The 16246-nt window shown below is 44.8% G+C and overlaps 1 protein-coding gene across 1 annotated transcript; it reads left to right on the top strand.

Annotated features, from left to right (window-relative positions):
• Positions 1-7233: 7233 nt before the first annotated feature.
• On the top strand, positions 7234-11268 carry LOC113534725 (extracellular calcium-sensing receptor-like). Its single transcript, XM_034305347.2, has 6 exons — positions 7234-7427; positions 7566-7854; positions 8722-9477; positions 9563-9790; positions 10072-10195; positions 10361-11268. Exons 1-6 carry the CDS (start codon positions 7234-7236, stop codon positions 11266-11268), a joined length of 2499 nt encoding a protein of 832 aa, XP_034161238.2.
• Positions 11269-16246: the final 4978 nt, after the last annotated feature.

Raw genomic sequence — 16246 nt, 5'->3', positions numbered from 1 at the left:
ATGAAACCAAGATTAACTCGTACCAGAATAATGGGAAGAGAAAAGTATGGCTAAAGAAAGGAACAGCTCATGATCCAAAGTATACCACATCATGTGTCAAACATGGTAGAGGCAGTGTTATGGCATGGGCATGTATGGCTGCCAATGGAAGGAGCTCACTGGTGTTTATTGATGATGGGCTATGGGCTATACTCTCTGCTCACATTCAGCCAAATGCTACAAAACTGATAGGATGCCGCTACACAGTGCAGATGGAATATTCTTCAATGGCCAAGTGAGTCGCCTGATCTCAACCCAATAGAGCATGCTTTTCACTTACTGAAGACAAGACTGAAGGTAGAAAGACCCACAAACAAGCAGCAACTGAAGGTGGCTGCAGTGAAGGCCTGGCAAAGCATCCCCAGGGAGGAAACTCAGAATTTGAGTTTTGAGAACATGGGCTCCAAACTTCAGGCAGTCACTGACTGCAAAGGATTTTCATCCAAGTATTAAAATTATGGTTATATTTACATTACGTCACTTTGTCCAAATACCTTTGAGCCCCTGAAAATGGAGGTACTTTGTTGAAAATGGCTGTAATTCCTAAATGTTAAATGCCGTGTTTTTGTGAAACCTCTTAAAATAAAGCTGAAAGTCTACACTTCGATCATATCTTGATTGTTTTATTTCAAATCCATTGTGGTGGTGTATAAAGGCAAAATCACACAAACTCTGTCATTGTCCAAATACTTCTGTACTTGACTGTATACACATTTTATATATATATATATATATATATATATATATATATATATATATATATATATATATATAAAAGATATTAGCAGCAGATCCTTTAAGTCCTGCAAGTTATGAGGTGGGGCCTCTATGGATGGGACTCGTTTGTCCAGAACATCCCACAGATGCTCGATCGGATTGAAATCTGGGGAATTTGGAGGCCAAGTCAACACCTTAAATACTTTGTCATATAACTCAAACCATTTCTGAGCAATTTTTGCTATGTGGCAGGACACATTATCCCGCTGAAAGAGGCCACTGCCATTAGAGAATACCATTGCCATGACGGGGTGTACTTGGTCTGCAACAATGTTTAGGTAGGTGGTACGTGTCAAAGTAACATCCACATGAATGCCAGGGCCCAAGATTTCTCAGCAGAACATTACCCAGAGCATCACACTGCTTCCGCCGGCTTGCATAGTGCATCCTGACCAGACCATCCTCATGATGTAAAAGAATATGTTATTCATCTGTCTAGGCCACCTTCTTCCATTGCTCCATGGTCCAGTTCTGATGCTCACGTGCCCATTGTAGGCACTTTCAGAGGTGGACAGGGGTAATTGTGTAACCATGAAAGTTGATTATAGTTTACACCTGAAGTATATTTTGTTGAAGTTATCAACTGGTCACTGATTTTGACTTTAATGCAAAACTGTTTGTGCAAATTTCAGTCCTAAAGCTATCAAAGGAAATGTAATCCTAAGCCATCTTAGCAAAACTGTTCTCATGGTTTCTAAGTGGTTCTATCCACAGTAATCTCTTTAAAGTGAAGTGAAGTGACTTGTGGCCAAGTATGGAGACCCATACTAGGAATTTGTGCTCTGCATTTAACCCATCCAAGTGCACACACAGTAGTGAACACACACCCAGAGCAGTGGGCAGCCTTTTTTGCTGCAGCGCCCGGGGAGCAGTTGGGGGTTCGGTACCTTGCTCAAGGGTCTCACCTCAGTCATGGTATTGAGGGTGGAAGAGAGCGCTGGTCATTCACTCCCCCCACCTACAATCCCTGCCGGACCTGAGACTTGAACCCACAACCTTCAGGTTCACCTTCGGGTTGCAAGTCCGACTCTCTATCCATTAGGCCACGACTGCCCCCTCACGTATCTTTCCTTGGTTTCCAAGTGGTGAGAGGGCATCAGGATGGATATGGCAGGACTGGAGAGCAGAAGGGGTGAGGAATTACAGGCATCTCAGGAGTAGCATGTGTAGCTCAACAGAGAGAGAGAGAGAGAGAGAGAGAGAGAGGGGAGGCTCTGGCGGGCAGGTGCCGGTGGTGACGTTACAGAGCCCCCCCCTCTAGGAACACCTCCTGGTGTTCTACGACGTGGACGGTCCCGTGGTCGCGGAGCGGGCCGATTGGGGTGGAGGCGATGGAAATCCTCTACTAAAGAGGGGTCCAGGATGTCATCCGCATTAACCCAGGAACGTTCCTCAGGTCCGTACCCCTCCCAGTCCACCAGATACTGTAGCTGGTTACCATGGCGGCGAGAGTTGAGGAGCGAGCTCACCCTGTAGGCTGGGGCCCCCGTCAATATCGAGTGGTGGCGGTGGATCATTCTCTGCGGTCGGATTGTCCAGGCGGGGGCGTGCTGGTTTGAGCAGGGACACGTGGAAGGTGGGGGAAATTCGATACGAGGCAGGGAGCTGCAGTTGGTAAGTCACTGGGTTCACTTGGCAGACGATGCGGAAGGGGCCAATGAATCGCGGGCTGAGCTTGCGGCAGGGTAGCCTCATTCTGAGATTTTGTGTGGATAACCAGACCCTTTGGCCCACCTGGAACCTGGGATGTGGCCGTCTGCGACGGTCCGCCTGTATTCTTTGGCGTCGTATGGCTCGTTGTAGGCGGACATGGGCGCTTTCCCAGACCTCCTGGCTGTGACGGACCCAGTCATCTATGGCAGGAACGTCAGAGGGTTCTCCTGACCAGGGAAACAGAGGAGGTTGATACCCAAGAATACACTGGAATGGAGTGAGTCCCGTGGATGAGTGGATGAGCGAGTTTTGAGCATACTCTGCCCACGGGAGAAACTCACTCCAGCGCTGTTGTTCCCGACTGCAGTAGGAGCGGAGGTACCTGCCGATTTCCTGGTTTAAACGCTCGGTCTGTCCATTAGACTGTGGATGGTACCCAGAACTGAGGCTTATGTTGACCCCTAAATGGGTGCAAAAGGCTCTCCAGACTCTGGACGTGAATTGCGGGCCTCGATCGGACACGATATCTTCAGGAAGGCCGTAGGTACGAAAAATGTGGTGAAATACTGTTGTCGCTGTTTCCATGGCTGTGGGTAGGCCTTTGAGAGGGACCAGTCGGCAGGCCTTAGAGAACCTGTCGATGGCAACTAGGATCGTGGTGTATCCTGCAGAACTAGGGAGGTCGGTCACAAAATCTATGGCTATGTGAGACCAGGGACGCCTGGGAATGGGCAGGGGTTCTAACAAACCCATGGGGAGCTGGCGGCTGGTTCGAGACTGCGCACAGGTACTGCAGGTTCCCACGTACTCCTCTATATCTTGTGCCAGTGTGGGCCACCAAAATCGGTTGCTAATCAGGGCTGTGGTGCGCCGGATACCGGGGTGGCCGGAGCTAGGCGCCTCATGGACCCATTGCATTACTCTCTGACGTAGGGAGGTAGGTACGAAGAGTTTCGTGGGTGGGCAGGCTGGTGGTGGGGGTTCGTTGCTCTGGGCGCGCTGGATCTCTTCCATGATGTCCCACCTGATTGGTGCGAGTACTGTGGCGGGTGGTAGTATCGGCTCCGGGCTGCTGGGCGAGTTTATGGGGTCGTATCAGCCTTGCCGTTCTTAGTGCCTGGTCGATATGTGACCGAGAACCGGAACCGGGTGAAGAATAGGGCCCATCGAGCCTGTCTGGGGTTCAGTCTCTTAGCGTTGCGTAGATATTCCAAGTTCCGGTGGTCTGTCAATACTAAGAACGGGTGGCATGCTCCTTCCAGCCAATGCCGCCATTCTACTAATGCCTCCTTAATGGAAAGGAGCTCCCGATTGCCGACATCATAATTAACTTCGGCTGGAGTTAGTTTACGTGAGAAGTAGGCACACGGATGAACTTTCCCTGGGTTTCCCTGGCGTTGTGATAATACGGCCCCTATCCCGCAGCTGGAGGCATCCACCTCAACGATGAAGGGCAGGCTGGGGTCTGGGTGCCTCAAGATTGGTGCTGTAGTAAAACTTGACTTTAGCTGGTTGAAGGCGGATCAGGCCTGGTCGTTCCAATGGAGGCGTCGTGGTTTGCCTCGCAGGAGTGATGTCATAGGGTTAGCGATGCTGCTGTAGTTTCTTATGAATCGCCTGTAAAAGTTTGCGAACCCCAGGAACCTCTGTAATTCTCTGATCGTGGTAGGTTCGGGCCAGTCCGCGACCGCCTTGACTTTGCCGGCGTCCATCTCTACCCCCTTCTTCGAGATGACATAACCCAGAAAGGTAATAGAGTCTTGGTGGAATTCGCATTCTGTGGCCTTGACGTATAACTGATGTTTCAGCAGCCGAGTGAGGACTGTTCTAACATGGTGTATGTGTTCGTCATAGGTGGACGAGTATATAAGAATGTCGTCGATGTAGGCGATGACGTAGCGATGGAGTACATCCCTGAAAATTTCGTTAATGAATGACTGAAATACTGCTGGCGCGTTGGTTAGTCCATATGGCATCACGAGATATTCATAGTGCCCCCTGGTGGTGTGGAACGCCGTCTTCCACTCGTCCCCCTCTTTGATCCTTATTAAATTGTACGCGCTGCGCAGGTCCAACTTTGTGAATATCCGAGCCTCCCTGAGCTGTTCCAAGGCTGCTGGTACCAGTGGGAGAGGGTAAGGGTATTGGACCGTTAACGCATTCAGTCCCCTGTAATCGATGCATGGCCGCAGGCCCCCGCCTTTTTTTTCAACGAAGAAGAATCCTGCTGCAGCAGGAGAAGTGGAGGGTCAGATGTAGCCCATGTCCAGGGCTTCTTTGACATATTCCTCCATTGCCTTGGTCTCGGGGAGAAAAAGGGGGTAAACCTTACTCTTAGGGGGTATCGCGTTGGGTAGCAGCTCGATCGCACAGTCCCATGGGCGGTGGGGGGGGAGCTGTCTGGCTCTCTCTTCACTGAACACCTCTCGAAGATGCTGGTATTCATGAGGTATGGAGATGTTCGTTGGTGTGTCCGGGCTTTCAATGGAGGTCGCGAGACATGGCAGTGACTGGACCCTGCGAAGACAGTGATTTTGGCAGTGGGGTGACCAGCTAACTAATTCCCCCTCCTTCCAGGACACGACGGGGTTATGGAGTTGCAGCCAGGGAAAACCCAGGATGATGGGATTCGAAGGAGTGGGGATGATGTAAAATGCTGTCTCCTCATAGTGAAGTAGGCCAACCTGTAGGGTGAGCGGATGGGTTTGATGGGTGATGAGGCCTCCCCCGATGGGACAATTGTCGACGGCCGTCACTCGCAAGGATGGTTCGCATGGCAGTGTGGGGAGATGAAGGTCTTCTGCGAGCTGTTGGTCAATCAGGTTGACGGCCGCCCCGGAATCCACTAGCGCTGGAACCACAATGGTACCCTGAGTGTAATGCACCGTCACTTTCAGTGTCATACAGGAAGATATGAAATCGCATCTCACCTTGGAGGTAGACGGTTTCTCGGGACAGTTGCTAACCCGGTGGCCAGCTCCCCCGCAGTAGAAACAGAGGTTTCGGCATGCCCGACGTTGACGCTCGTCCTGAGAGACTCTGGTGCCACCCAGCTGCATAGGCTCCGGCCCTTCCTCCCGTGGTCTGCAGTGGTCCTCCCGAAACCGGGATTCATAGTGTGGGCGAGACATGCATCGTTGTTGGCGGAGGAGGTTGTCCAGACGAATAGCCTTGGTGATATATTCAGACAGAGTAACATCCGTGCTGTGGCAGGCCAACTCGGCCTTTAAAGCCGGCCGTAATCCCTCCCGAAATACCGCTAGCAGGGCAGGATCATTCCACCCACTTTGGGCCGCTAGGGTACGAAATTTTACGGCGTAGTCAGCCGCCGGTTCGGTGCCTTGACGTAACTCCAAAAGTTGAACAGCCACGTCACGCCCCCCTGCTGGGTATTCAAACACATCACGGATTAGCCCAGAGAAGTAAGCAAAGGAGGTTTTTACCTGGGGGTCGGTGTCCCAGACGGCCGAGGCCCAGTCCAGTGCTCTCCCTGTGAGCAGAGACAGGAGGAAGGCACACTTGGTGTTCTCCTCGCGGTATGCCAGGGGTTGGAAAGCGAAAAAATTCGTGTATTGCCGTAGAAATCCTCGGCAGTGTTCCGCGGAGCCATCAAATTTTTCTGGGAGCGCCATCCGGGCCGATTCGCCGTGGATTGGCGCGGTGACAGTAGAGGGGCTCGCCGCTGCTTGCTGGAGCTGTTCGTGGGTGGCCTGTAGCGCCGCGAGTTGCTCTCGATACGCACGAATGATGGCGCCTTGGCAGGCCACCACCGCCTGAAAACTCGCGCGCTCTGCTGGATCCAAAGACAGCGAAGTATTCTGTAACGCCTCGTCCGAGGCGGGTTGTGTAGGATCCATAAGCAGAGATTAAAGCAGATAAATCCGAAACGACAGGCAAAATCACAATCAGGAAACGAGAGCAAAAGTCCGAAAAAAACAGGAAGTCAATCAGCGAGAAAATATGATCCAAAATCGCAAGGCAAAGGCAAAAATCCGAAAAACAAACCAGGGTCATACACATGAAGAAAAACCGTAAACAATACAAAAGGAAACGCTCAGTAATGTCCAGGAAACAATACTTCGCGTCCTCACGTGGTGAACGCGCTGCTTAAATGTCCCTGAAAACCCCGGAAGTGTTTCTCAAGGGTGGAGTCAAAACTCAGGTGAGGGCTCCCTCTGGCGGGCAGGTGCCGGTGGTGACGTTACACTGAGCTACACCATATCCACACGGATGAGCTGGTCAAGGGATTTAATCAAATGCTGAAGAGGGTGGCAGCTGACGGTGTATGTGGCTGGGACCTATTTCCAGTTTATTTATTATTTGCTTTTTTTAGGATTTGCTTTGTGCCTCAAGAGCTTCTCGCTAAATGATTTACTGTGGCCAATGACCCCATGGGCTTCTAGCTGTCACCAAAGAGGCCTAGAAGCCACCATCTATTCCCCCACTGATCAGTGAACACATACAAGAAAATACAACAACGTAAAAAGACTGGACATAGTTTGACAGTACATGAAGGCCTAGCATGCATAAGGCAATAAAAGAGTTTGTAAATAATTTGCATGGTCATTGTTGACTGAATTAAATCAGATATAAATGAGAGATGCATCTACCATCCTATCTCATAATGACATCACAAAGATTAACACTTCTCTGATATGTTTAAACTGAATGGTCATACCCAGAAGACCCAAAGCTTGTCTATAAATATCTGAAGAGTATATCTGTTGAGGACTGAGACACCAAAAGCATTGGACGAACTTTGTGATGTTATTCCTTGTACTATTCATTTGTCTTAGCCTGGCAAAGGGAGAAAATTGCCATATTCTGGAAAACCCTGAATATCCTCTTCTATATAAAGATGGAGATGTGATAATTGGAGCTATCTTTTCAATACACGATGGTACACAGATCGAGTCACTGCCATATACTGAAAAACCTCAACCCTCAATCTGCATTAGGTTTGTTGTAATGGAATATTTACATTGTAGTCATTTTTTAGGAAACATGTATTGTATTTGTGAATTGTATTGGTTTTATGTAGCTTTCATTTTATATTAAATATTATTTGAAAATATAATTTTTATGTATATTTGTAGATTTAACCTCAGTAAATTACGCCTTGCTCAGACCATGATTTTTGCAATTGATGAAATTAACAAAAGCAACAGCTTGCTCCCAAATATCTCAGTTGGTTACAGGATTTATGACAATTGTCTCTCAAGATTGTTATCTATGAAGGCAGCCATGGCTTTGATGAATGGTCTGGAAATAACAGCAGATAGTGGCTGCTCTGGACAAGCAGTAGTACAAGCCATCATAGGGGAGTCAGAGTCTACTCCTACTATAGCACTTGCAAAAACTACAGGGCCTTTTAAGATCCCAGTGGTAAGTATCAATAATATTAATCATTATTTAATAACAATTTATTTAATAGTTATAAGACACATTCGAAATATGCATGAGATGATTATCTTCATTTATGGAGCAATGCCTACAGTTAAGTCATTACATATCCATTCTTATGCATTTACTAATCAACAGTCCTCTGTGATGAGTCACTTTAACTTCAACAGCTAAAAGAAGTCTAATTTTACTTTGAGACACATTTGTAATATTTATGTTTAATATTCCATCAAATTTGCATGATTAAACTAGATATCTTTTTGTACAAGGCGTGTTATTCTTATGGGTGGTATGGAGGTGCAGCAAGCATCATTGCTGCCTCACAACCTCAAGGTCCTGGGCTCAGTCTTGTGCTTGGGTTACTTCCTGTGCAGAGTTTTGCATGCTCGCTCTGTGTTCATGTGGTGTTCCTCTGGGTTTCTACCCACTTTGTGCATAAACAGTCAGATAGGCAGACTGGCTAAACTAATTACCCCTAGCAAGAGAAAGAGTGAAAGAGTATGTTATGTGTGTGTGAGAATGGTGTCCTGCAATGCTGGTGAATTCGCCTGCTTTGTGCCTAAAATTTCATGGATTGTCTCTGTGTCCACTGCAACCCAGACCAGGATAGAGTGGTAAAGATGAACGAATGAATGTTATTCTTACTATCAGCATTATTTACATGAGTGTGCTTTCGGACTTATAGTGTACATGATAATTAAGAATTGTTATCACAGCTTATAATTTTCTTTTGTGTTTTTTAGTGTTTGATGCTAGTTATATTATCCATTATAACAGGCTTCCATCTAATTTCCTCTTGCTAAGAAAAGTAAATGTGTAATTTTTTTTTACCTCTCTTTCTGTCCTTAGGTAAGTCATGCTGCCACCTGTGAATGTTTGAGCAACAGAAAAGAGTATCCCTCTTTCTTTAGGACCATAGCAAGTGACTACTACCAGAGTAGAGCATTGGTATATTTGGTCAAGCACTTTGGCTGGTCTTGGGTGGGAGCTGTGAACAGTGATAATGACTATGGCAACAATGGAATGGCCATTTTTCTGAATGCAGCCAAAGAGGAGGGAATATGTGTTGAGTACTCAGAGAAGTTTGACAGGTCAGATACTGCCAAAATCATGAGAGTGGCTGATATTATTAAGAAAGGCACAGCCAAAGTAATTATCATATTTCTTGCAAACTTTGATATGAAAATTCTAATAAACCAGCTTATTCTAAAGAATGTCACTGGCTACCAGATGATTGGTGTTGAGGCATGGATTACTTCTGCCAATCTAGTAACACCAGCAAGTTACAACATACTGGCTGGATCCATTGGTATTGCTATAGGAAAACTGAACATTAGTGGTTTTGCTGACTATGTTGTCAATGAATTTTGGCAAACAGCTATCCCTTGCTTGCATACAGAAGGAAACATTTATCAAACTGAAAACAACTGCAGCAAATATAAAGATATGATTCAATTTAAAAACTACAATGAAGATGTATCAGAACTGAGGTATGCAAATAACATGTACAATGCGGTTTATGCTGTGGCACATTCTCTACACAGCCTTTTGAGATGCACAAAAAAACAGAGTTGTGAGAAAATCAAAACAATACAACCATGGCAGGTAACACAAAAGACGAGAAGCAAAGCAGGCCATGTCCAAGACTGATACTCTGGTAAAATTAATACTTGTTTTCTTCCCTTTCAAGGTTGTTGAGTCTCTAGAAAAGGTAAATTTTACAACCAAATTAGGAGACCACATTTTGTTTGACAGCACTGGGGCAACGGCTGCAAAGTATGATGTAGTGAACTGGCAACGAGGGTTCAATGGAGAAGTGGAGTTTAAGGTTGTGGGCTATTATGATGCCTCTCTGCCATCTGGAAAGCAGTTTGTCCTAAATGCTGAAGATATAGTCTGGGCTGGAGAGAGAAGAGAGGTACATTGTTTACTCATTTTTTGAATTTAGAAATATGTAAACTAGAATAGATGATATTTAAAACTAAATCAGGCCTTATAAAGTTTATATAACTTTTTTTTGGCAAAAAATGTTCTAAAATTTTATCTACATCCCATGGAATATCCATGACATGATTTACACCAATATATTGCTTCAAAAAAAAAAGTACAAAGTACAAAGCTATAAGGCTATTTGGATTTTATTGATAAGTAAACGATTATGGATCAACTGCTGTAGCTATAATATATTGTTCACATTAGAAGCCAAGGTCTGTGTGCAGTGAGGGCTGTCCTCCAGGAACCAGAAAAGCTGCACAGAAAGGAAGGCCTGTCTGCTGCTACGACTGTATACCATGTGCAGAGGGAGAGATCAGTAACCAGACAGGTAATTTCCATATTACCATCTTTCAAAGACAAGTTGTTAATTGTACATTGTGTATCCTCCTTTTATTATTTAGAATACAGTTCCTGAACAATGGCATTCATAAATAAAACCATGAGATAAAGTTTGTTTTCCTTCATAATAAGAATAACCATGATTATTTTGCAGATTCAAATAACTGCGAGCAGTGTCCAGGAGAATTTTGGTCTAATGCTGACAGAGATAAATGTATGTTAAAGGTCATAGAGTTTCTTTCATTTACAGAGGTTATGGGGATAGTACTGGTAGCTTTTTCTTTGTTTGGAGCTACATTAACTGTGTTAGTAGCTATTTTATTTCTAGCAGAAAGGGACACACCCATTGTTAGGGCCAACAACTCTGAACTGAGCTTCCTGCTACTGTTCTCCCTGACTCTGTGTTTCCTCTGTTCACTTACTTTCATTGGACGGCCCTCTCAGTGGTCCTGTATGCTGCGACACACAGCGTTTGGGATCACGTTTGTCCTCTGTATCTCCTGTGTACTGGGGAAAACAGTAGTTGTGTTAATGGCCTTCAGGGCTACACTTCCAGGCAGTAATCTCATGAAATGGTTTGGGCCTCTACAGCAGAGACTCAGTGTACTTGCCTTCACTCTCATACAGGTTCTTATTTGTGTGCTGTGGTTAACAGTTTCTCCTCCTTTTCCCTATAAGAACACGAACTACTACAAGGAAAGGATCATATTAGAATGTAACCTGGGCTCAGCTATAGGGTTTTGGGCAGTGTTGGGTTATATAGGATTCCTTGCTTTTTTCTGCTTTGTTTTAGCTTTTCTAGCTAGAAAGCTGCCAGATAATTTTAATGAAGCTAAATTCATCACATTCAGCATACTCATATTCTGTGCTGTGTGGATAACCTTTATTCCAGCTTATGTTAGCTCTCCTGGAAAATTTACTGTAGCTGTGGAGATATTTGCCATGTTGGCATCATGTTTTGCTCTATTATTCTGTATATTTACACCTAAATGTTATATTATTCTGTTTAAACCTGAACTAAACACAAAGAAAAATATGATGGGTAAAATGGCCTCTAAATAACATTAAGAAAAAAATGTTGTTCAATCTGAAAACATTTTAGCTGGAGAATGTTACACTTGGATACAATGTCAAATATAATCTCTAAATAATATTTAGCTATATTACATCTAATTACATAAAATGTGGATGTGGATGAGAACTGATTAAACCTAAGTCATTAAAAAAATCACAATTGTGTCTTATCTGTCCATAGAAACATATTTTGTCTTCAGTAACATGCCTGTTTGTAATCAGGAAAATATGACACTTATTGCCAATATTCTTCAAAATTAAAGTCACTATTTTGCACTGTTAACTATGTAGAAATATGAAGAATCAAAGGTTGTGCTTTAGGTGAGGACTTAAGGGAGGCAGATGGGATCATGCAATGGGGTGGCTTGGCTAGGAATTTAGAAATGACAGAACTGCGAGAAATCATTCACCTGGAAGACAATCTGATATGTAGCCCTACAAATGCTATGATTTAAGGAGATAAGGAGGATAAATAGAAGCCGCCAAATATGTATGTGCTGGATATGGAGAAAAGTAAACTGAAAAAGCTCTCCTATAATAAACAAATTGAAGATCAGCCAGAGTCAGATTCAAGCTCACAACCTCTAGATTAGAAAGCAAGCATATTACCAGACCACCAGAAGCAGGATAGAACTCAAAAGGGGAGCTAGGCCTAAGAAGTATGCCTCACAATTGCCAACATACTGATACCAGCTTAGCCTTGTGCTCCCAGGTTGAACTAAGGACTGAGCATTTAAGCAACCTGTAAGCAGCCATTAAATAGGCAAGTCACAGGTGGAGCCAGTTGCCACTAATTACCAAGAGGCAGCTCTGGCAGGCCGGGGCTGTGGCAACCTGCCCCTTACAGGACTCCTTCCCCAAGGAACAGCTCCCAATGTTCCCTTGCCAGCCGCGAGACATGAAATGTGGGGTTCACTTTCATGGATAGGGAAAGTTAAAGATGGTACAAGACAGACTTGATCTGTCTCAGCAAACACAAGATGTCCACACACAAGAGGAGCTCTCTGGCTGAGAGCCACACTCGCTGACTGGGATGGATATAAGGCCCCAGATCATGGCACTGATTAGCCTTTGACTCTCAAGTGCAGGAGGCTGCCAAAAAATCAGCCCAGGCTTTCTTCCAGGACCATTGACAATACAACAGTAGTGCCGTGGCAGGGAGCCTGACTCCTGTCTCTTGATCAGGAAACAGTGGTAGCAGACATCCAATTTGGGACTCAAAGTGTATCATACCTAAGGAAGAATGCCAAAGGGTATTATGGGCATATTCCACCCAGAACATGTGGAAAGCCCAAGGGGTGGAATTAGCTGATGTGAGGCAATGAAGGGTTTGATATAGATCCTGGTTGACCCTCTCTGTCTGGTCATTAGACTGTGAGTGCTGCCAGAAGGACAGACTTACAGTGGTCCCTAAAAGCCTTCAAAGGCTTTCTAGAATTGGCTAGTGAACTGGGGCCTGCGATCAGACACCAAATTCTGGGGTATGCCATGGATCCTCACCACATGCTCAGCAGTGTGTTTGGCCAATGGAAGAGCCCGGCAGGTGTATGAATCAACAGGCGTTAGAAAAAATATCAACTACTACTAGGATCACAGAGTTGCCTCAAAAGATCAGAAGATCCATAGTAAAATCGAGGGACAGGTGGGACCAGGAGAGAGAGAATAAGAAAGGAATGGAGCAGTCCAGCTGTTGGTGCTCTAGGGTTTTTGTTTTGGGCACACACCTGGCAAGCTGTGACATAGGAGTGGACATCCTGATGGATGGTGGGTCACCAGAAGTGTCTGCATAGGACTTCTAGAGTTCTGGTAACATCAGGATGTGCAGCCAATCAGGAAACATGCCTCCACTGCAAGACCCTGGCCCTGGCTGCAGAGGGGACATACAGTTTTAGAAGTGGAATGAGAGGCAAGTGTAGCCTATCTGGATGGGCTGCTGAAAAGACTTAGTGCCCTGTGACTGCCACAGTGGTGGGCTCAGGGGGGGTACTTAATTCAGGAGGTTCCTAAAGGCAGTTTTTGAGTCTCAGAATCAGCTTAAATAGTGACTCGAGATTCAGCTGGTTCTCGGGTAGAGAGCTGATTTCCTCCTGCTAAACCCTGCTGATAAGTGGCCACGGGTGCCTCTGAGTTCCAACCACTCTTGGCCGACAGGGTCTAGAACTCTAAAGCATAGTTGGCCACACTGCATCTGCCCCGCTGAGAGCGGAGAAGGCGAGAGGCAGCCTCTCTCCCATGCACTGGGCTATCAAAGGTCTTGTCCATATCCTCAGTAAAGGCACCAATGGCAGACAGTTGTTGTTCGAATACTAGCAAACACTGGAAGAGGAAACCTCTACACTGCCCAGGGTCCCATTGTACCTTTTTGTGGGAGGCACCTTTGTGGGTGACATTTGGAATGACAGGAGGTTTCTTATAACTTGAACCCGCAGCTGGCCGAGCAGATTCTGCTTCTTGATCAGAGCCCTCGGATAGTCCTTGCAGTTGTAAGAGGATTTGTTGTAGAATCTTCTCATGCCTGCCTACCGCAGCAACCTTGTTGCCAATGTTCTTAGCTGTTCCAGCTCTTCTAGGTCCATGTTGATGGCTTGGTCTTGCTGTAATATGGTTACTCATCCTGCAGCAGATTTGAACCCAGGCCTCAGTATACCGGAGACTTGAGCAAACAGTGAGAAACAAACAATTCTCAAGATACAGAACCAAAGTGCAGAGCAGCTAAATAGACAAACAGAAACCTCCAAAAAGAGAAATAAATAATGCCAACACACTCTGTGCTGGATATAGAGAAAAGGAACAAACTGAAAAAGCACTCTCCTAACATACACAAATTAAAGATCACCCAGAGTCAGATTCGAACTCACAAAGGAGCTAGGCTTAAGAGGTATGAGGCCTGACACTCACTCTACAGCAACCCAAAACAAAGAAATCCAGCTGAGCTAGTGAAAATGAGAACAATGGAGAAACTAAAGGCATAAACTTAAGCCCATCAGGGGAGAAACTTCTAGTTTTCAAAATACCATGGTGAACTCAAGACTGAGTGTTTGAGCAACTTGTAAGCAGTCCTTACATGGGCCAGTCACAGGTGGAGCCGGTTGCCATTAGTTACCCAGAGGCTGCTCTCTGGCTCCTTTGGGTGGTGGGCTGGGGCCATGATGGCCTGACCTCTCCAGATATTCCTATCTATTAGCACTTTTGAGAGTATGGATAAAAGTGATGGCTCAAAGATGACTGGGCAGCAGGGCAGTGCCACCCACAGTATGCAGGTCTGTACTGCCACCACAAAGATGGTGCAGTGTCATGGCTATAAGGTGACCAAGAGCTGTTCTCAGGTCACACCTGGGCAGCATGAATTGGGTTTGGAGTATGACTGTTAACAAAACATCCCTGCTCAGGCTTTGGCCTGTGAGAGACTCCAGCAATGGCTAAATCAGCTTCATGTATACTCATGTTTAGTTTGCAATGTAAAAAGGCAAAACAGTAAATTGACATAAAAAATGAAGACCGAAAGCAAACACAACAAGCAAAAGTAACCCTTTCCACTGGAAACAGAAGTTTTTATCCGACAATCCTGGTAAGGAACTTACATTCACAAAATTGTTTGCAGGCTGTTGATTGTAGGGACAGGCATATAGTCAGACACCTTGGGGTCCAGGAATAGTTTTCCTCTTGGCTGCTAAAATAAGAGTTGGTATCTGTAGCAGTGTCAATGGGTGCAGGGCAGTTTATTGAATAATCAGTGCATAAAGTTATGTGGCTTAAATGCTCATTTTGTCGATCTTAAATGAACATTTAAATGTGATGACCTAAAGTTGGTTTCTGGTTGTTAGCATTGGGATGTGGACACTAAAAGTATGTACTGATTGAGATGCTGTCCATCCTATTAGCATTAACTAAAGGAGTTTCTGTGAGTGTGTTATTACAGCCTTTGTGATTAGGTATTTAGAGGTATGTTAGCGATTATAAAATTTACATGAAGCTCTTTGCTCTCTTCAGTAACTTGCTGTCCTTTTTGTGATAGTGTCTGGCTAATTAATACCGCTGGCTATGTGGGAAGGTTCCCAGTGTCAAGAAGGGTAACTCCAGCCCACCACTGATAACAGGCTAAAAACTGTGAACCAAACTTCTTGAGACACTAGCTGCTGTTCTCTCTCTCTACCACAATCACTGCAGCTAGAAATTGATGGGCTGCTACAGATTTATAGGGGTTTTTTGTTTCTTTTTCCTTCTTTTTTGTATGTGATATTTCTAGTAGTGTTCACTAGAATGACTGAAATTTGCAATGGAGTTGGAGTTTGAATGGAGTGTGCATAGTGCAAATTTGTCTTGTCTTTTTTCATGTGTGGTATTCATATATATATATGCATATATATATATATATATATATATATATATATATATATATATATACTGTATATATGCATATATATATATATATATATATATATATATATATTTTTTTATATATATATATATATATATATATATATATATATATATATATATATATATATATATATAGTGTGTGTGTACACACACACACCAACGACCCATAACATTAACACCAGCTGCCTAATATTCTGTATGTCCCCCTTGTGCCACTAAAACAGCTCTGACCCATTGAGGCATGGACTCCACAAGACTTCTGGAGGTGTGCTGTGATATCTGGCACGAAGACGTTAAGTTGCGAGATGGATTGGATTGGACTTGTTTGACCAGCACATCCCACAGATGCTCAATCAGATTTCGATCTGGGGAATTTGCAGACATAGTCAACACCTTGAACTCTTTGTCATGTTGCTTAGATCATTCCTGAACAATTTTCATAGTGGCAGGGTGCATTATCCTGCTGAAAGAGGCCACTACCATTAGTGAATACCTTTGCTATGAAGGGGTGTACTTGGTCTGCACCAATGTTTAAGTAGAGGGTACATGTCAAAGTAACATCTACATGAATACCAAGAACCAAGGT

The sequence above is a fragment of the Pangasianodon hypophthalmus genome, chromosome 6 (assembly GCF_027358585.1).
Source record: "Pangasianodon hypophthalmus isolate fPanHyp1 chromosome 6, fPanHyp1.pri, whole genome shotgun sequence".
NCBI lineage: Eukaryota > Metazoa > Chordata > Actinopteri > Siluriformes > Pangasiidae > Pangasianodon > Pangasianodon hypophthalmus.
The sequence above is the reverse complement of the archived record's forward strand: the minus strand, read 5'-3'. Positions and strand labels throughout refer to the sequence as shown.